This window comes from Melanotaenia boesemani, chromosome 20, assembly GCF_017639745.1.
Source record: "Melanotaenia boesemani isolate fMelBoe1 chromosome 20, fMelBoe1.pri, whole genome shotgun sequence".
NCBI classification, from domain to species: domain Eukaryota; kingdom Metazoa; phylum Chordata; class Actinopteri; order Atheriniformes; family Melanotaeniidae; genus Melanotaenia; species Melanotaenia boesemani.
The window spans coordinates 22,161,987-22,179,167 of record NC_055701.1 but is presented as its reverse complement, the minus strand read 5'-3'; the positions used below and the strand labels follow the sequence as shown (position 1 = coordinate 22,179,167).

Genomic DNA, 17,181 nt, shown 5'->3' with positions numbered 1-17,181 from the left:
TTTCATTTTCCTCGATACACATCTCTGTTTACCTAACTCAAGCAGAAACTTGGCCACCAACACATCATCGATTTACCGACAGAGCCGCTCCTCCAAGTGAGACAACAATGATGCGAATGAAGAAATTAGAAGACTAACACAAAAGAAGCTGCTCGTTGGAATTGCTGCACTCGTTGTGACATATTTGAAATCCTTGCCTATGAGTTTACATGATTTCAAATAATGTTTAGAAAAAAAATCTAATGTAAAAGAAATCTTGTATTGATTTCAGATTTTGCAGCAATTCTCCCCACTGGCCAGAAGGTGGTCCAGTTTCACCAAATGCGTTATCAACTCAAATTTCAATGTGCTGTCCCCATTTTATATCATTTCACAATTTACAGGAAAGCACAACCCCAATTCCCAAAAAGTTGGGAGCTGTGCAAATAAAAACAGAATGCAACGAGTTGCAAATTTAATAAAACCATATTTTATTCCTAACAGAACACAAACAAATTTTTAACCATCTCATGAAAAAAAGGGCTTGTTTTGAATTTAATGGCAGCTAGACTCTAAAACATCTTGGAAGAGGGTGGTGTTTATCATTGTGTATTATTCCATCTTCTTTTAACACCTGTCTGTAAACATCTGTGGAGACCAGGAATGTAGTCCCATTCTTGTCTGATGCAGGATTCTAGCTTCTCAGCTGACCTGATTTCTCTTTCACAGCCTTCCAAATGTTTTCTATTGGTAAAGGGTCTGGACTGCAGGTGGGTCAGTTCAGCACCTGGACTCTTCTTCTATGAAGCCATGCTGTGATGGATGCAGTATGTGGTTTAGCATTGTCTTGCTGAAATATGCAAGTCATTCCCTAAAACAGGGATCCCCAACTCTGGTCCTTGAGGCCCACTGTCCTGCAGACATTCCTTGTTTCCCTGCTTCAACGCACCTGAGTCGAGTTAATGGCTCATTAGCAGACTTGTGCAGAGCTTGTCAGAGAGCGGTTCAATTTGAATCAGGTGTGTTGCAGCAGGAAGACATTTAAGACCTGCAGGATAGTGGGCCTTGAGGACCAGGGTTGGGGACCACTGCCCTAAAAGACGTCGCCTGGATGTTGCTCTAAAACCGCAATGTACTTTGTAGCATTGATGGAGCCTTCACAGATATGTCAGCTGCTTACATGCAACCACATACCATCAGAGATGCCGTCTTTTGAACTGTCCTCTGATGACAAGCTGGATGGTCCCTCTTCTCAGTCCATCAATCTTTATACCCAAGAAGCTTTGCCTCTCTAAAATGCTCTTTTTTTTATACCCAGTCATGTTATTGGCCTAGTCCAAAGAAGTTCATACTGTCTTCTGGTCATATTATGCTTAACTTTTATTTGGTACAACCCTAATTCTTAACCATCCTACCAAATAAAAGTTTATATATTATTGACCTATTACCAATTAACCAAATTATGTGTCATATGATTCTAAAGTTATTTGTGCCACTTACTTTTCCAGCCTTTTGTTGCACCTGTTCCAACTTTTTTTTAGATGTATTGCTGCCATCAAATTCAGAATAAGATAATTATTTCAGTTCATTATTTTCAACTAGGCTCTTCTAAACATAAAACTATTTAAAAGAAGCAGAGAATCTGAAGAAATCTTTTAGAAAAAGTAGTCCAGGCAGAAAACTAATACTGTTTGTGGTCTTCAGTCCTCTCAGGCAGTACTGCATTAAAAACAGCCACAGTCCTGTAGAGAAAAATAACTTCATGACCTCAGGAAGACTTTAATAAACCATTCAGTGAATGAAATAAAATAGAATGGAATAGAATATGCACCTGTAAACCTGTATACTCAAGATCCACAAACATGGCTGCCATCTCTGGGTCTGAGATCTTTTAAGATGAACTAGATTATGCAGAAAGTGCTCCTGTTTTGCGAACATCTTTAAAAATTGCAAAACTTTTAAAAAACGAGGGATGCCGAACCCTCCTGACTAAAGAAGGGAGACGCTACCAAACTGTATTTGGCATGTATTACAGCTGCATAAGAACCAAATAAAAGATCTGGAGCCAACCTGACCTGTCTGCAGCCCAAACCTATTAACATTAGGTCCATTATGAGACAAATAAATATTACAAAGTAGACAATAAAGTGCAAAACATTTCACTTTCAAAATTAGATCAACTACAATCCAGTAACGAAATCTGTTGATGTGTTACGTTTGCATTATTTTCAGTCTATTTAAATGACTTGCAAATCCTTACATAACATTTCTTATCTGTATTTGTCACAGCAAGCAAATGTTTTTGGAGTGTTTTATGTTACAGTTTCATTAATGCAGGAACCAACTCATAGCAGGGTCGTTTGGGTGGTGAAGTCATTTATTGGTCTAAAAGAAACTGTGGTCAACAGTTCAGTTGAATGACTGACTGTTACATAATTACAAATCTACATAGTTGTTCTTCAACAACTACGATCAACAACGATCATGATGGTATGAAAGTGGCTTTCACAGCTTAAATGTGAAGGAATGAAGATTCACAGAAAACTTGGGAAACTCATGCATATACACCGAAACTCAGTGAATATTATGTCAAACATTCTATCTGAGGAGAGGAGGTCAGAAATTGTACACCATAAATATCCCTCTGAGTCCACATTGCAGCCATAAAAGCTCAGCGTCCAGGAAGTCAGGGTGGGGATTCAAACACAGAAATTTCCCATCATCTGATCTTGGCAGAGTCTTTATCGGATGTGTCTTTACTTATGATGACATAATGACTGGGGAAAAAAAGTATTGAGCTGTCTCAACTAAAACTACATCAGGTGCAGGTGAGCACAGCTGCATCATGCTTTAAATCTGGGGGGGATGAGGTTCACGTTTTAGAACGGGTGCTCTGATACAAATATCGTCAGCCGTATGATGGAGCTGCCTCGGAAGTTGATGACATTGTTGACCGTGACCATCTCCAAGTCAAGCACCACCTCCTTTGGCCCTTTGATTGGCCGTGACAAGACAAGCGTGGCGCTCACATTGCTGGTTTGCTGTAAGATTAAAAAGAACACAGACAGAGAGGAAGAATGTGAGGAATGGAGTGCAGGAAGTGGTGAAGTCAGTCATGCTGGAAGTAATTCATGACTCAATGCCTTCCTTATATTATTTATAGCAAGTGAACACAAGCACAAATTCAAAGAGAGTTTGTGGTTTTTCTCCTGTCCAGAGTCAGATCAGGGCTTGTTTACACAGCTCAACAAGATACAAGTAAAGCTTCAAGCAAAGGTGTATTTAAATAGAAAAATTCAGGCTTGCAGTTTCTGACAGGAGGAAAATTATAACAAACCCCTGAAAAATTGCACATTCAGATATTGCTCCATCTACTGGCTGCACATTGCAATGACTAATCAGGTGCTTCATGTTTCCTCTCACTAAGTGCACTGTTCAAATTATTCAGCTGTAAATAATTTGACAGCTAAGGCTCATGCTCTTCCTGCTCCCAACATGATAACAGCTGATATCAAAGTTAAAAAAAAGGGCAAATATTCAAAACATGTTTAGTATTGTGGCTGTAAACAAAATGGTTTAACTAAAAACTTGTCTCAGGGGCAAATATTTATGCTTCTTTTTATTGTTATTTTTTTACCTTTTATTGTTTTTGGCTAAGCAAGTTGTTGACAAAGATGCAGAGGCACCGATCTGCAAATCAAATATCTGAACTTAAATTTTTGATTAACCCTGAAGGCTTCAGAAGTTAAAGATTTGTTCCATGCACCTGCTACATGACATTTCATGCAGCTAATATACCATCTGTTTATCAGCTGAATCCATCATGAGTCGTCTGGCTTGTTAGATCGTAATTATCTCAGCAAATTTTTTAAAATACGGTAAAAAAAAAATTTCTAGGAATTTCATTAATTTTTTTGGGGGGACCTTTTGAGTGACAGCTGGTCAGCAGCAGACTGACTGATTACTTGTAGACTTAGCTCTCCTGACAGACAACCTGAGAGCGTTCTGACTGCTGTCTACAGATAAACCCCACTTAAAAAAGTGAAAACAAATTAACAGAATAATGTCAATTACAATAAAATGTGTTAAGACTTAAAACAAAATGAGAGTTTGTCATATTATTTTGTCAATCCTGAAACAGCTGTGAACATCAGCATTTTAATATTGCAGTTGATTAATATGGTCAAATGTTCCTTTGTGATTAATGTCATAGAGTAAAAAAATCTGAGTTATTTTGAATTTAAAAGTAAAGTATATAGTTAAATTATAGGCTAAATGTAATTGGCTGCCTTCTACCACTGCTCAGGGTTGTTGCGCCAGTTAAACCATATTTATTAACTGATTCTTACACATCGTGTTCAATGTTCACCACTTTAATAAACACCATGGTCACATAAAACAGGTCCTAGACTGATTTTGGCACCACCTTTGTTAACTAAACAGCCCCAGCTGTGGGGTTTCTGCAGTGCATCCCACATAAATCTTTTAACAAGCAAACATTACTGCCGTTTCCTTTCCAGCTTTCTGCTTCTATTTACTTTTGTTCTTTATTGACAATGTATCTGTAGGTGGCACTGTTTACTTTTTGCTTATTATTGTTCATCCACGTTGAACGCACAGTTCTTCCTGTCTTTGTTGCAAAAGATCCGCATTTTCTTCAGCTATTTTCTTCATAGACGCACATTTTTAGTGGAAATCTTACCTGCTCATATAATATTATTTACAGCAATACAAACAAAAGTCTCATTAATTTAATGTGATGCTTCTGTGCATGTTGACTGTTGTTAACTTCATCTCCAATTAATGGATCTTTGGTAACTCTTACCCTCATGTAAAACTCTCGGCCATCATTGCCCGACTTTATCTGGAAGATGTAGAAGGCACCGGGGTAACGCGTAGTGGCCTGCATCTGGAAGATATCTGCAGGCACACTGCGCCCCGATGACAAGTCCATGTGTCGGTACAGAATGGTGAAGGGCCTGTCCCTGCAGGCAGGGTTCTCAGCTGAACACATACACTGGCTGAGGAGGAGGAGATAACAGGTTTAGCTTTGGAGTGGGTTTAGGAGAAAAATATCAGAAAATTAAGTCGTTGAAAATGGGTTTAATGAGCTGGAGAGCAAGATGGGAAACTCACTTGTCACTAACTGCGATGTAAGGAGGCTGACACAGTAAAGAATTCAGGCATGTATAGCCTCCCTGGAAATTGAAACATACTTGTTCTGTTGTACAGGTGTTGTTACCAGTGTCACATTCATTGATATCTTTAAAATCAAACACACAACAATCAAAGTCAGTTAAAGCATCCACATCAACAGGAAGACAACAACATATCATCAGCAAGGAGGAGGTGACATTTTTTCAAGTAACTATTGAAAAAAAACAGTCATTTAATCATTAAAGACTTCACAAACTAGCCAGTGCTAACAGCATATTTTGTAATACATATGGAAATACAGATATAAAAGAAAAAGATAGACCCTCAGCAGCAGAGTGATTGTTTACGGCAGAAAACTTTACCTTCACAACTCCTGCCGTCCTCATATACATAATATCCAGGTGGACAGATGCAGGAAAAGGAGCCGGGGATGTTTATACATCTGTACTGGCACAGAAACTCAGAGAAACTGCACTCATCTAAGTCTAAATGGAATCAAAAGATATGCGATTAGTACTGATGGGAAAATTATACTGATACCAAGAGAAAGCAAATTTATTCAATTAAAAACCTTGTTGTCTCTGAGGGGTAATTTATGTCACACATAGTTTTCTGTTTTCACAGTAAGTGGGGAGTAAAAAAACAAGCAAATGTTCACGTCTTCTATCAGTTATCTGGTCCTTGCCAGATCTTAAAATGAGATAAACCTCAGATGAAGAGCACATAACATGTTGAATCGTGTCAATAAAAAACTAAGAACAAATGTTTAAGTACTTTATGGTAAACTAAAACCCTCCATAGTTCAGTAGTTTGTAAAACCATCTTCAGCAGCAATAACTTTAATCATTTTCTATGTGACGTTATCAATCCGTCACATTAATTATTGCGGAGGAATTTTGGCCCATTCTTTTTCATAATGTGGCTTCAGTTCATTGAGGTTTGTAAGCATTTGTTTATGCACAGCTCTCTTAATGTCTCACCACAGAATTTCATTCAGACTGAGGACTGAATTTAAAGTGGATCATTTCAACACTTTGATTCTTTTGTTTTTCAGACACTGTTGTAGATCTGCTGCTGTGCTTAGAGTCATTGTTTCATTGAATTACCAAATTACAGCCAAGCTTTGGTTTTAGGACAGATGGCCTCACATTTGACTCTAGAATATGTTGGTTTACAGAAGAGTTCATGGTTGACGTAATGACTGCAAGCCCAAATAATCAGCCCTCCACCCCTGTGCTTGACAGTTGGTATGAAGTGTTTGTGCTGGTATGCTGTTCTTTGTTTTCTTTTCAAAGAAGAGGCTTTTACCTGTCAACTCGCACAAGCAATCCAAACTTTTTTTAGCTGTTCTGTCATAAATTCTAACCTTTAATATTCTAACTATAGCCTGTCAACAATAACATTATAATATATCATGTTTTATCGTTTTTCAGAGGCTGTATTTACCCCCTTTCTAAGACCTGGTCATGACCAAGATTTTGTTCGATTAATATTGATAAGTAAAACTTTTGAAAAGAATAAAGGTATACTTTGTTTTTTCTCAAGACTGTTATCTGCTGATGGGAATCTGTGTGAGTTTTTCAATTTTCCAACTTTCTGCTTTACTTGCTCTGGTTTTACCTCAGTGATCCACCATAGAGGTACAGTCAAAACCCTAAAGATAGTAGTTTCTTATGAGACTTTTGGTTCATTTCATTTGTATAGATGATCCCTGTAGTAAGGCCACTGTCATACAGTGACTTCTAGGAAAGGTCTCTGCTCCTTGACAGCCTGAGGTGTGGTTTACTCACCAATACAACTCGTTCCATCTGACGCCAGCTCGAATCCCTCGTCACAGTTACACATAAAAGAGCCGTAGGTGTTGAAGCAGCCATGACTGCACGGTTCATCTTCACACTCATCCACATCTGACCAAACAGTAAATTAACAAAGATCTGTTGCGGTTAATGGAATGGTGTGGCACACGTGCACACGTGTAAGTGTTTCATCCAAGACATTTGTTGTTCTTTGGGTCTGAGTGTGCATACCTTGGCAGGTCCGGGCATCTGGATTCAGGATGAAGCCGGAGTTACAGGAGCAGGAGTATGAGCCGGGGATATTTGCACAAAGCTGTTGGCAGTAACCGTAACGACACTCATCGATATCTGGTTTGAAAGGCGAGACAAACTAATTAAGAGACATTACATTTCTAGACTAAATCTATTGCTGCTTTATTTCACACAACATGAAGATGGTGCTTTTCTTCCAGAAAAAAACCTGAGGCCACAAAATAGCTGCAAAAGCCTGCTTTTTTTTCTGTTGTGTTCTGTTGTGTTATGTTTATTACTTTAGGATGACCTATTTGAGTGAATAAATACACTACTTTACTGTGAAATCACAGAACTGACATCATGCATTTCACAATTTTGCTTCTTTTTTTCTAAATTTTTTTCTTTCCAAACAAGACCAGAGAGATGACGCATCTGTGGAAAAAAAGATAATGTAAGAGCTTTGTGAAATGCACAGGAATCAAAGAGGTTTGTAACAACTTCTGTAAATCAGTGCATCACTATCTATAAAAATGCATCCAATAGGAATATAATAGACTTAAATGCAATAGAACCAATATAAAATTAATTTGATAAACTAAATATGCAAAAACAACAAACACTCACCCTGACACTGTCCACCAAGGAGCCAGTAACCTTCTGTGCAGGAGCAGGTGTAGCCACCTGCTGTGTTGATGCAGACCTGGGTGGGGTTACAGTGATGAGAGTTTGTCTCACATTCATCGATGTCTGCAACAGAAAAGGAGGGGACACAGAAATGATGATTAAAGAGTGTAACTAATAGATAGTCTGACACATGTAGAAAAGATAGACGATAAATAAGCAATGATAATATGACTGAAGAATTCTTTAATATTAATCGAAATTTAAAAACTTGAAAGTTTACTACGTTGACTCAAAAACATTACAATTCATATTAGTATGTAATGCTTTTAAAGCTTACTGCATCACCTTTATTAAAATTCAAAATTCTAACAAAGCATTTGATCATTTACATTACAATCCAAGCTGAGCTGTAAAATATAATTAATTTTATGTAAAAACATATGTAGATGGATCTCATAGTGTTGTGATGTATAGAGCAAAAGTGATCAATTTCAAACACTTAAACATCTTGATTTCATGGGGACTTCAACACCACTGACAGATGATGTGAATAGTACTGATCCAGCATTCTGCTGGGAAACTCGGTTTCTAGCTGCCATCGAGATTGATGAACACCTGAGCAAGGCAGTTGTTGCTACAGCTCTGGGTCAGTGTCCATGGTCCCTAACGTGGGTACCCATTGCTCTTACTTTGTTTTTGACTTACAAATGGAATCATAGACGTTTTATTTGTCTTTTCTGCTTAGTTTCTCCTCCAAATGTACTGTATGCTGGAGATCACATGTGTTGTTCCTATACCAATGATACTTCTGCATGGGAATGGCCTATCCCAATAAGGCCAGTGTGTCCAATCATGGCACAAAAAACAGCTCATAGACCATAACAAAAAAACACAAGGACTTCTCTCGGTCATAAAAATTCACCTGATACAAGTAGCATCTATTTCAACAGCCATCCCTTATACAGAGGCTACAGGTCCTTGACACAGCTGGCTCAGGGTCCAGTCCTGGTCTGGATTTCTTTTGTGAAAGGAGTTGGATGCACACCAATTATACTGATTACTGTGTGCATTCAGAACTTTAACGGTACAATGTGTAAGAACTACTGACATCTAGTGATAATGATCACCATCGAAATGACTTCAAATACCAAGCACAGCTGTGAATGGACGGTGGCTGTTAGTGGCCAAAATTCTTCCAGACATGAACATTTTTTTCAACTGTGAGTGGACTCAGTGGCCTCGGGCGCAGCCATGACTGCACTACAGGTAACTACATTAAAATTGTGTACATGTTTATTGTCTTCATCTATGGTACTGTTAAGGTGTTGTCCCAAACGGTGCTCTAGCACCTATCAAAGCTGGTACTGCAGTTTTAAAGCTCAGATGGTTTTCACTTCACACACAGAGTTGTTTGTCCATTCAGAAACACCTTAGGAAAAATGGTGGCACAAACATGGCAGCTGTCATGTATGTGGGCCCACAGTAAGTAGATAGAAATGACTTATTCTAAGAGAATAAAAACATAACAGTTATTTTAGTAATTTAGATACCAATAGATGCAGCTTTGGATTACATAATAAAATTTCTCTGTCAATGACCACAGATTTTATTACACACTGCACCTTTAATTGACATTACTTAATTTAACATTTTTCTTTTTTTCAAAGCAAGCCCCACAGTATTTCTGGTAGCTTTTCTCTGTCTTACTCTTACTCTTCTTTTACTTAGAAAACTCCACCACAGCATATTATGACTTTATGCTTAGTTTAAAAGCAGGTCCACTAGACTTCCATTTTTTCCACAAGCACAGAGATTACATCAGCCACATTCTATTCAAAAGTCTTCCACTCTGGTTTTCACCATCCTGTGTTCAAAAAACCTCTTAAAACAACAAATAACTTTTCATTAACATAATGTCACAATTGTTTTTGCTCAAGATTGTTGATATCGCTAATTACAATCTGAATTCCACAGTTGCCCCTGAAGCCGCTTGCACGCTGCATCATAAGAACCACATTTCCTTATGAGGATATGACAAATTAAAAAAATTCCACCTCTGCTTATGTTCTCAGACTGTGAAGTCAGCAATCTCTAGAAAAGCGGTGAGGGAAGTGGGTGGGAGCCTTTTCTTTTCTTTTTTCCCCACTGTTTGAACAGGCAGCTATGATAAGCGATAACGTCTGTGAAACCATAGCCTTATGTGCCAGTTTTGGCCACTGGTCCTTTACAGGAGGAGGTGAAGAGAGTTCGGCCACCGGCCAAGAGCTACACAACTGCAGCAAGTGCTCACATTTACCATTGAGAACTTCTCTGAAATGTTCTCATATGCACAACATGTGTAGCTTCACTACAGATCTAAAACATATATAGGCTTATATAGGCGGCTTCATGAGCTGTCCATAAGCCTCAATGTTGGCACTAGCAACCTTATTCTACAGTTATTTAGCAGATGCTTTATCCAAAGTGACTTACATCTGAGAGTAAGAACAACACAAGCAAGAATTCAAACAGGATGGGACATCATAATTAAGGGGTAGTCAGACTGCTGTGAGTCCAGTTGGACCCAGGTGTTGTCATGTAGTGCTAGAGGCAGTGCTTTTTTGTTTTTTTCCTCTCTACAATAGTCCTTTGTTTAATTACAATTTCATCACACAATAACATCTTGGATGTAAGTGCACGCAACTTATGCAGTGCTAAGTTGTGCCAAAGAGCTGGACAAATCTTTCTAACTCATTCTGTTGAGTAGAAGAGTTAAGCTAAGTGCGGCAATATTCCTTAAACAGGTGAGTCTTTAGCTTGCTCTTAAAAGTGGATAAGAACTCTGCAGATGAGACAAAGTTTTGTAGATCATTTCACCACTGGTGAACAACAGAGGCAAAGAGTTTAGCTACTGATTTTGCACCACGTTGTGGTGGGAGCACTAGGTGTCTCTCGCTGGCAGAGCATAACTGTTGAGAGGAAGTGTAGCTCTGGATTAAGGAGTGAAGGTAGACAGGAGCTGTTTGGGTTACTGTTTTTTAAGCCAGAAGCAGAGCTTTGAATTTGATGCGTGCTGCAACTGGAAGCCAGTGAAGAGCGATTAGCAGCGGAGTGCCATGAGCTCTTTTGGGCTGGTTAAAGACCAGACGTGCTGCTGCATTCTGGATCATCTGCAGAGGTTTTACTGAGCAAGCAGGCAATCAATGCGTGAAATGACCAGTGCCTAGACCAGGAGCTGTGTCGTTTCTTCAGTCAGGTAGGGTCGGATCCTCCTGATGTTGTAGAGAGCAAATCAGCAAGACCAGGCAACCGAGGCAACACGGACCTTAAAGGTCAGCTGGTTGTCTACCATGACACCAAGATTCCTGGTAGAAGACATAGGCGCAATCGTGATAGAGTCAAGCTGCACGCTTATCTGTGGCAGTAAGGAAGGATTGGCTGGACAAACAAGCTCGGTCTTGGATAGATTTAGCTGAAGGTGGCGATCCTTCATCCCTGTGGAGATATCAGCAAGGCATGCTGCAGTTCACATTCAGATGGTTGTGTTGTCAGATGGGAAGGAAATGAAAAGCTGAGTGTCATCTGCATAGCAGTGGTAGGAGAAGCCATGAGAGCTAATGATTGCACAGAGTGAGGAGATGTACAGTGAAAAGAGAAGAGGGCCAAGCACCGAGCCCTGAGGCACCCCTGTTGTCAGCCCATGTGATCTGGACATTCCCCCTTGCCAAGATTCTCTGAAGGATCTTCCGGTGAGGTAGGACATAAAACACAAGAGGACAGATCCTGAGATGCTAAGCTCTGAGAGTGTGGAGAGGAGGATCTGATGGTTGACTGTGTCAAAGGCAGCAGACAGGTCCAGCAGTAGAAGGATTGAGGATTGACCAGCGGATCAATCACTAACTGACAGGAGAGCACTGTCAGTAGAGTGACCTTGCACTGATTAAGTGACCTTAATTAGCTCCAAAGAAGACATGACAAAGGAGGTTTGCTTAAAATGTCTTCACCTTGGTAACAGAAAAACAGAAAACATGATAAAAAAAAAAAAAAATACGTGTTGACATCCATAAATGTCTCAAGGCCAGCTCCTAGTGGCTTCAAAAAACTGATGTGTCAACTGTGTTTCTTTATCTGTTGTCAAGTCAGATGGACAACATTCAAACTCATCCTAAGTTACGGCTATCCAATGAGTTTTACTTTATTTTTTTATTATAAATCTATTTCTTTAAGATGAGTTACTATGCATTTTGTGGTTCCTACTACATTTAGTAGCCCACAAAGTTGGAAATTTTTCTCAAGTATATCTCAATGCAAGTAAACAAATAAAAATCTCCAAAATTGACATTATGAGTGATAATGAACACTGAAGACTTGAGTAAATAAAAAAAACAAACTTATAGACATTCTTGATTGTGTTTAGTAAATATTTAGTTCAATACGCTGGAGTCCAATTATGAGCGAATTAAAACAAAGCCATTACTTTTATAATATCTGTTCATAACCAATTCAGAAAAAATAGATAAGGAAACCAGTGGATTGCATTAAATCTTCTCTTCAACTCAGTTCTTTCTCATGAGCATGCACAGGGCTGCAGGCAACAGTAGATAGGTAAAAGTCCAGAAAGGAAAACTTCCATTAGAACCAGATTCAACTGGTTGGTGGAAACCAAGTGAAAACCAGGTGTGCTTAAGCAGTTTTATTATGAACACATGTATGCTAACAAGCCAAAAATGCAACCCTTGTGTATCTACAAACAAATAGTGAAGATTCTTTTAGAGATTACACTTCCCTGTCTTGTTCAAAGCACTGAGGCAGACAGATGTTAAGATTTGGGGAAGGCCCACGAGGTCCAGGTAAAGATCACTGACAGTTTGGGGAGCACATATTACAGTTCTTCTTAAGTATTTTTGTGAGGACATATCAAACCTCTAGCAGCACTTGGATAGTTCACCTCAGCATATTGACTAACTGTCAGGAGGGAAATACTAGCTAATAGGCTAAAGGGATAAAGGGACTGCTAAAACAGCTAATTAATGCTTACGGTTTTTATAATGACATCTTCAACAATCGAGTGTCCAAACAGATGGCTGAATAGTGCAGCTTGTGTGGGTATAAACAACGATGGCAATGTCTAGAAAAAAATTTGCCTGCTGTTTTTGTAAACTAGCTAAAAGATAGACAGCACTGTGACTGTGCTGTTGGCTAAACAAGCCTAGAAATGCATCAAGGCGTACCAGAGGGTTAATTAGTTCCATTGTTCCCCACAGACTGGTGCCATAAAAGAAAGTGGCAGAGTATTGTGGCACTAACTAAAAGACAAAGCCATGTTTGTTACAGGCTCCGACAGGAAGTCACAGTCTGTGTAGTTTCTACCCCAAGCAAACATCAGTCATCAACCCATTACATCACTGCACATACACAAACACACACATGGCAACCTCCAGAAGTGTGTGGACTTGTAACGAGTGGCCCCCACAGAGGCATGCCTGTTCTCTGGGCTTGGCCCGGGTTCAGATTTGGTAACACATGACCTCATTTTTGGCATTCTGGTAGTGTAGTTTACCCAAACAAGGTTGTGAGCCAATTCCCCAGCAGGCCCTCTCCCCTACAAAGAGAAACTGACCATATTTGTCCACAAGCTAAACTCTAATGCTCTCTTCAAAGGAAGGAAACTATTATATGAATAAATTCCCACTACAGTACAGGTTTACAAATGATTTGTCAAAAATGACATAAAACAGTTTGATTTCAATTTAAAGAGGCAATTTTTAATAACTTTCACCAACTGAATTATGCAAAGACTGGTTCAATAAATCTTATATATTGTGTTAATCTGACAGGTTGGGATGTTTACATCTTGTACAATGCAGCAGATTCAATCAGCATTAAGGAAATATATTTATTGTGAGGAGTTGAAGGTTCCTGTGCAGGCAGGCTGCTGCACCGAGTTTAAAAAAAAAAGGCACAATGATCTAATAGAGTCATGCATTCCCTAAAAGTTTGACCACAATCTTTCATAACTTACACCAATTTTTTGGCCTTCATCCATCTTTCTATGTGTCACCACAGCCATCTAGTTTCACTCTAACATCTAATAAACATCAGGACGTGGAAGATGTCTGAACTGTCATTACCAAGCTTTACTAGTGAGGACAGATATTCACTGTTTTTTCCATCTGTAACATGCAGTTATGTGGTAATACATTTTTAAAGCTCACAGCATTCGTGTAAAAACCAAGAAAATCATTAATAATCAAGATCAAATTACTTTTTAGGCAATGGTTGGAAAAAATAAGTTCAGAGCACCACAAAAGATTTTTTTGATAAATCTAAGGATGGAGGCAAAAGAAAAATCTCCAACATATGCAAGAGGTTACTTTTCCACCATTAGCTACAGAAAACAGCAAACTAACTCCAGACTCATTGTTAACTGTACTTTCCCTGCCTGTGATGGTAGGGTGTAAATGCTGAACCTCCATAAAATAGTTCAACAAAGTTTAAACAGAGATGCTATCAAGTGAAGATAATGAACAACAAAAGTAATGTAAATGTTTAAATGATTATAAAATAATAAGCTTTTTATAAGCTCACTCACAGAATTATATCTGATCTTCATCTTAACTATAGACAAATACAGTCTGGGTAAAGTAATAACACAAATAGTTGCATTTTCATGTCTCTTCTGAATAAATTGTAAGTCACAGGGTAGGAAAAAGCTCTTCAGTTCAGTTCCTACTCTCCTCCAGCAGAAACAACCTTCATCACTTGTTTCTGGCAGCTGCTTATGAAACTTACACAATCAGGGTCAAGTCTCAACATCAATTTCAAAACAAGCATTTCTTCTTTTTCCAATCAGCCAGTTGTTCTCTTATAAACTTTGGGTCATTGTCTTATAAATTTTATATTCATTTCCACATAATGTTTGCAAAGCCTCAATGACCTGAGGAAGTCCTCTAAAAGTAGCTTGATAGGAAATAGGTCTGAAAGAGAGAAGAGGATGACATGCAGCAAAGAATGTCAGTACTCAAACACAGGTCGACTTCATCATTGCAATTTCCCTCTGGGATTAATAAAGTATGTTTCATTTAATTTAATCAAAAAGCTTCATGGGATGCTCACTGAACCAGTTGAGCTCTCCTCTACTCCATTTACTTTTCACTGATTACATGGCTGCAAATTGGTGTGGTTTTTGCAGAAAGGCAAAGAACCAACAGTTGTTGTTTTTTTGTGCGTTTTATTTTATTTTTATTTGTAGATGGTTTACCTTATTGTGGATTAATTAACATTTGGATCTTCAGAAATGCTTTTGTGATATTTTGCAACTTTGTGCTTCTCTATTCTCCCCAAAGAATATTTTGATAATGCTTTGGTTCACACCAACCAAGTTTGCCAGTAACTCTACCCTCATCCTTTTATTAAAAACATCACTTTCAGTGTAAGTAATGAATGATTTCAACCTGTTCAATAAACACATGAGAAGTACACCTGTTTTTGTCTGTTGCTATGTGTGTTTGATGCTGGAATCCTGGTAATTCCAAAGGATTCACAACTTTTCCTTGGAAATCTGAGCAATGCGGTTTAGGATGGTACACTAACAACACAGTCTGTTAAAATAGATTCCAAGCACAACAGCAATAAAAAAAAGAAAAGAAAAATATATAAAAGGGAACATTTCTTAAACAGTTACAACATACATTAGTCTCTGATGGTCACATTGAAATCCTTTGCAAGACCTGACCCTTAAATTTGGGAACCACTTCACTGAATTGAGGGAACGAATTTAAAGTAAGTAATAAACGTGTGCTTATTCATGGTTATTATCATGTTAATGTCACAGTAACATTTTTTAAAACAAAAATATTATTATTACCCTGTCTCTAAAGATGGGTATTAATATTATTGTATTGATATTTTTCATCCATTGAGAACATATGTACAGACAAGCTGACTCACCGTTACAGGTGCCATCCGCTGCAGGAGCATATCCCAGGGTGCACAGAGTAGGGGGCCTCACTCTGGGATAGCTTGGCTCCACGGGTCTCTGAGCAGCAGGGAGAAAGGTGTCTGCAACTCCAGCAGAGGTGTCCGGGTAACTTGGCTCAGGCAGGATCGGGCCGCTCGGTCTGTATGGCCGATCGTACAAATCAGTCGGGATGCATCTATAACCTCCAATCTGGTTGACGCACTCCATCTCTCCTTGGCACGGATATTGCAGGATAACGCATTCATTCACATCTGGAATACAGAGCAGGGGACCGATAAAGCTTATCCTGCATCCAGAACATCTGTGTGACCGTAATCCACACAGTCTAGGATTCTGTTGTTTCACTGTGGGTAAATTTATTTATTTGGCTGAAAAAGTTAACTTGTCACTTGCCTGCACACTGTCTTAACCCCCTGTCATATGCAAAACCGTTTGTGCAGGTCTGAGGAGAGAGGAGGCTGTTTCAGTGTCATGCAAACTTAGATTTTTTTTTTTTTTTTTGGTCAGTCCCGATGCTTTTCTACAAGACTTGACTTGATAATTTATTCCAAGTAAAACATACATTTGTGAATGATTTCTATGAGGTTTTTTTTTTTTTTTTAAATCCACAGAAAATCAGTCAAATGTTGAGGTGAAATAAGGCGTGGAGTTACCTGTCCGTGCCCAGACTGGATACAAAGCAGAATAAATACCAGAGCAGCCAACATCCTGCAAAGAGGGAATTTCAGGAACAGCTGGTTGAAGTAACGGGAGCTCGATATAAGCATCCTGTTACATATTCATTCAAACACGAATCTAAAGCAAAGCCTAATGAAAAGGAGTCCGTTACGCAAAATCCGGATTAAGAAAAGAAATGTACTGACCTTGAAGAGGAGTAAAACCTGAGGCCACGTATTTCAAAAAGCATGGTTAATGGTTTCTAGTGAGCTCCTTTTCAAAGGAAAGATTTAGACGACCCGTGAATTTGAATCCCAGCGGGGCACTCACCAAAACCCCCCACCTCTACTATGCGCCTTTACGCGAAAGTCGACACCAGGTTTTCATTAACCGCAGTGTGATCGAGCTGAAGCTTCGGTACATTGACCAAAGTGTTGCAGGAGTGCCTTTCAAAAAGGGCCTTTCCGTTTCTGCCCAGATCCGTCGTGCTATGCGGGTTATTTAGCCATGCAAATTGACGGGCCCCCTCCGAGCACTTTTACAACAGCTGGATTCAATCAGGAGATCCAGCCCCCTCCAGTCAGAGCGCACAGAGGCAGCGGCGCACTCGCTCCGACAAGCGGCCACTTTGGCGGTTTTGGGGGGCGCAGGAAGACTGTTTCCACAAGTTACAAACACCCCCTCCTCCTCCCTAAGCTGGCACATTTGGCGCCTACATCTGCATCCCATGCATGCGCTTTGGAAAGAAGATGAAAAAAATAGGAGACGCAGTGC

At 39.2% G+C, this 17,181-nt stretch overlaps 1 protein-coding gene across 2 annotated transcripts; it reads right to left on the bottom strand.

The window, feature by feature from the left end:
• Positions 1-2,324: 2,324 nt before the first annotated feature.
• On the bottom strand, positions 2,325-17,069 carry fbln5 (fibulin 5). 2 transcript variants are annotated; one of them, XM_041971375.1, is made up of 11 exons: positions 16,614-17,068; positions 16,404-16,458; positions 16,144-16,192; positions 15,720-16,001; positions 7,791-7,913; positions 7,164-7,280; positions 6,927-7,043; positions 5,499-5,621; positions 5,116-5,242; positions 4,805-5,000; positions 2,325-3,020 (listed from the first exon to the last, which is right to left on the bottom strand). In XM_041971375.1, exons 1-11 carry the CDS (start codon positions 16,655-16,657, stop codon positions 2,859-2,861), a joined length of 1,395 nt encoding a protein of 464 aa, XP_041827309.1. In that variant the 5' UTR covers positions 16,658-17,068; the 3' UTR covers positions 2,325-2,858. The 2 variants fall into 2 exon arrangements, with proteins under 2 accessions (XP_041827309.1, XP_041827308.1); XM_041971374.1 differs by having other exon boundaries at positions 16,404-17,069.
• Positions 17,070-17,181: the final 112 nt, after the last annotated feature.

What these genes read in the sequence shown, in the direction of transcription:
- fbln5 (XM_041971374.1), bottom strand. Translation starts at nt 16,517, where the DNA reads ATGCTTATATCGAGCTCCCGTTACTTCAACCAGCTGTTCCTGAAATTC. An exon ending in AGCGGATGGCACCTGTAACG is followed by an intron (nt 7,914 to 15,719) that starts GTGAGTCAGCTT and finishes TTTCTGTTGCAG; the next exon opens with ACATCGATGAATGTGAGACA. An exon ending in CCTTGGTGGACAGTGTCAGG is followed by an intron (nt 7,281 to 7,790) that starts GTGAGTGTTTGT and finishes CTTTCAAACCAG; the next exon opens with ATATCGATGAGTGTCGTTAC.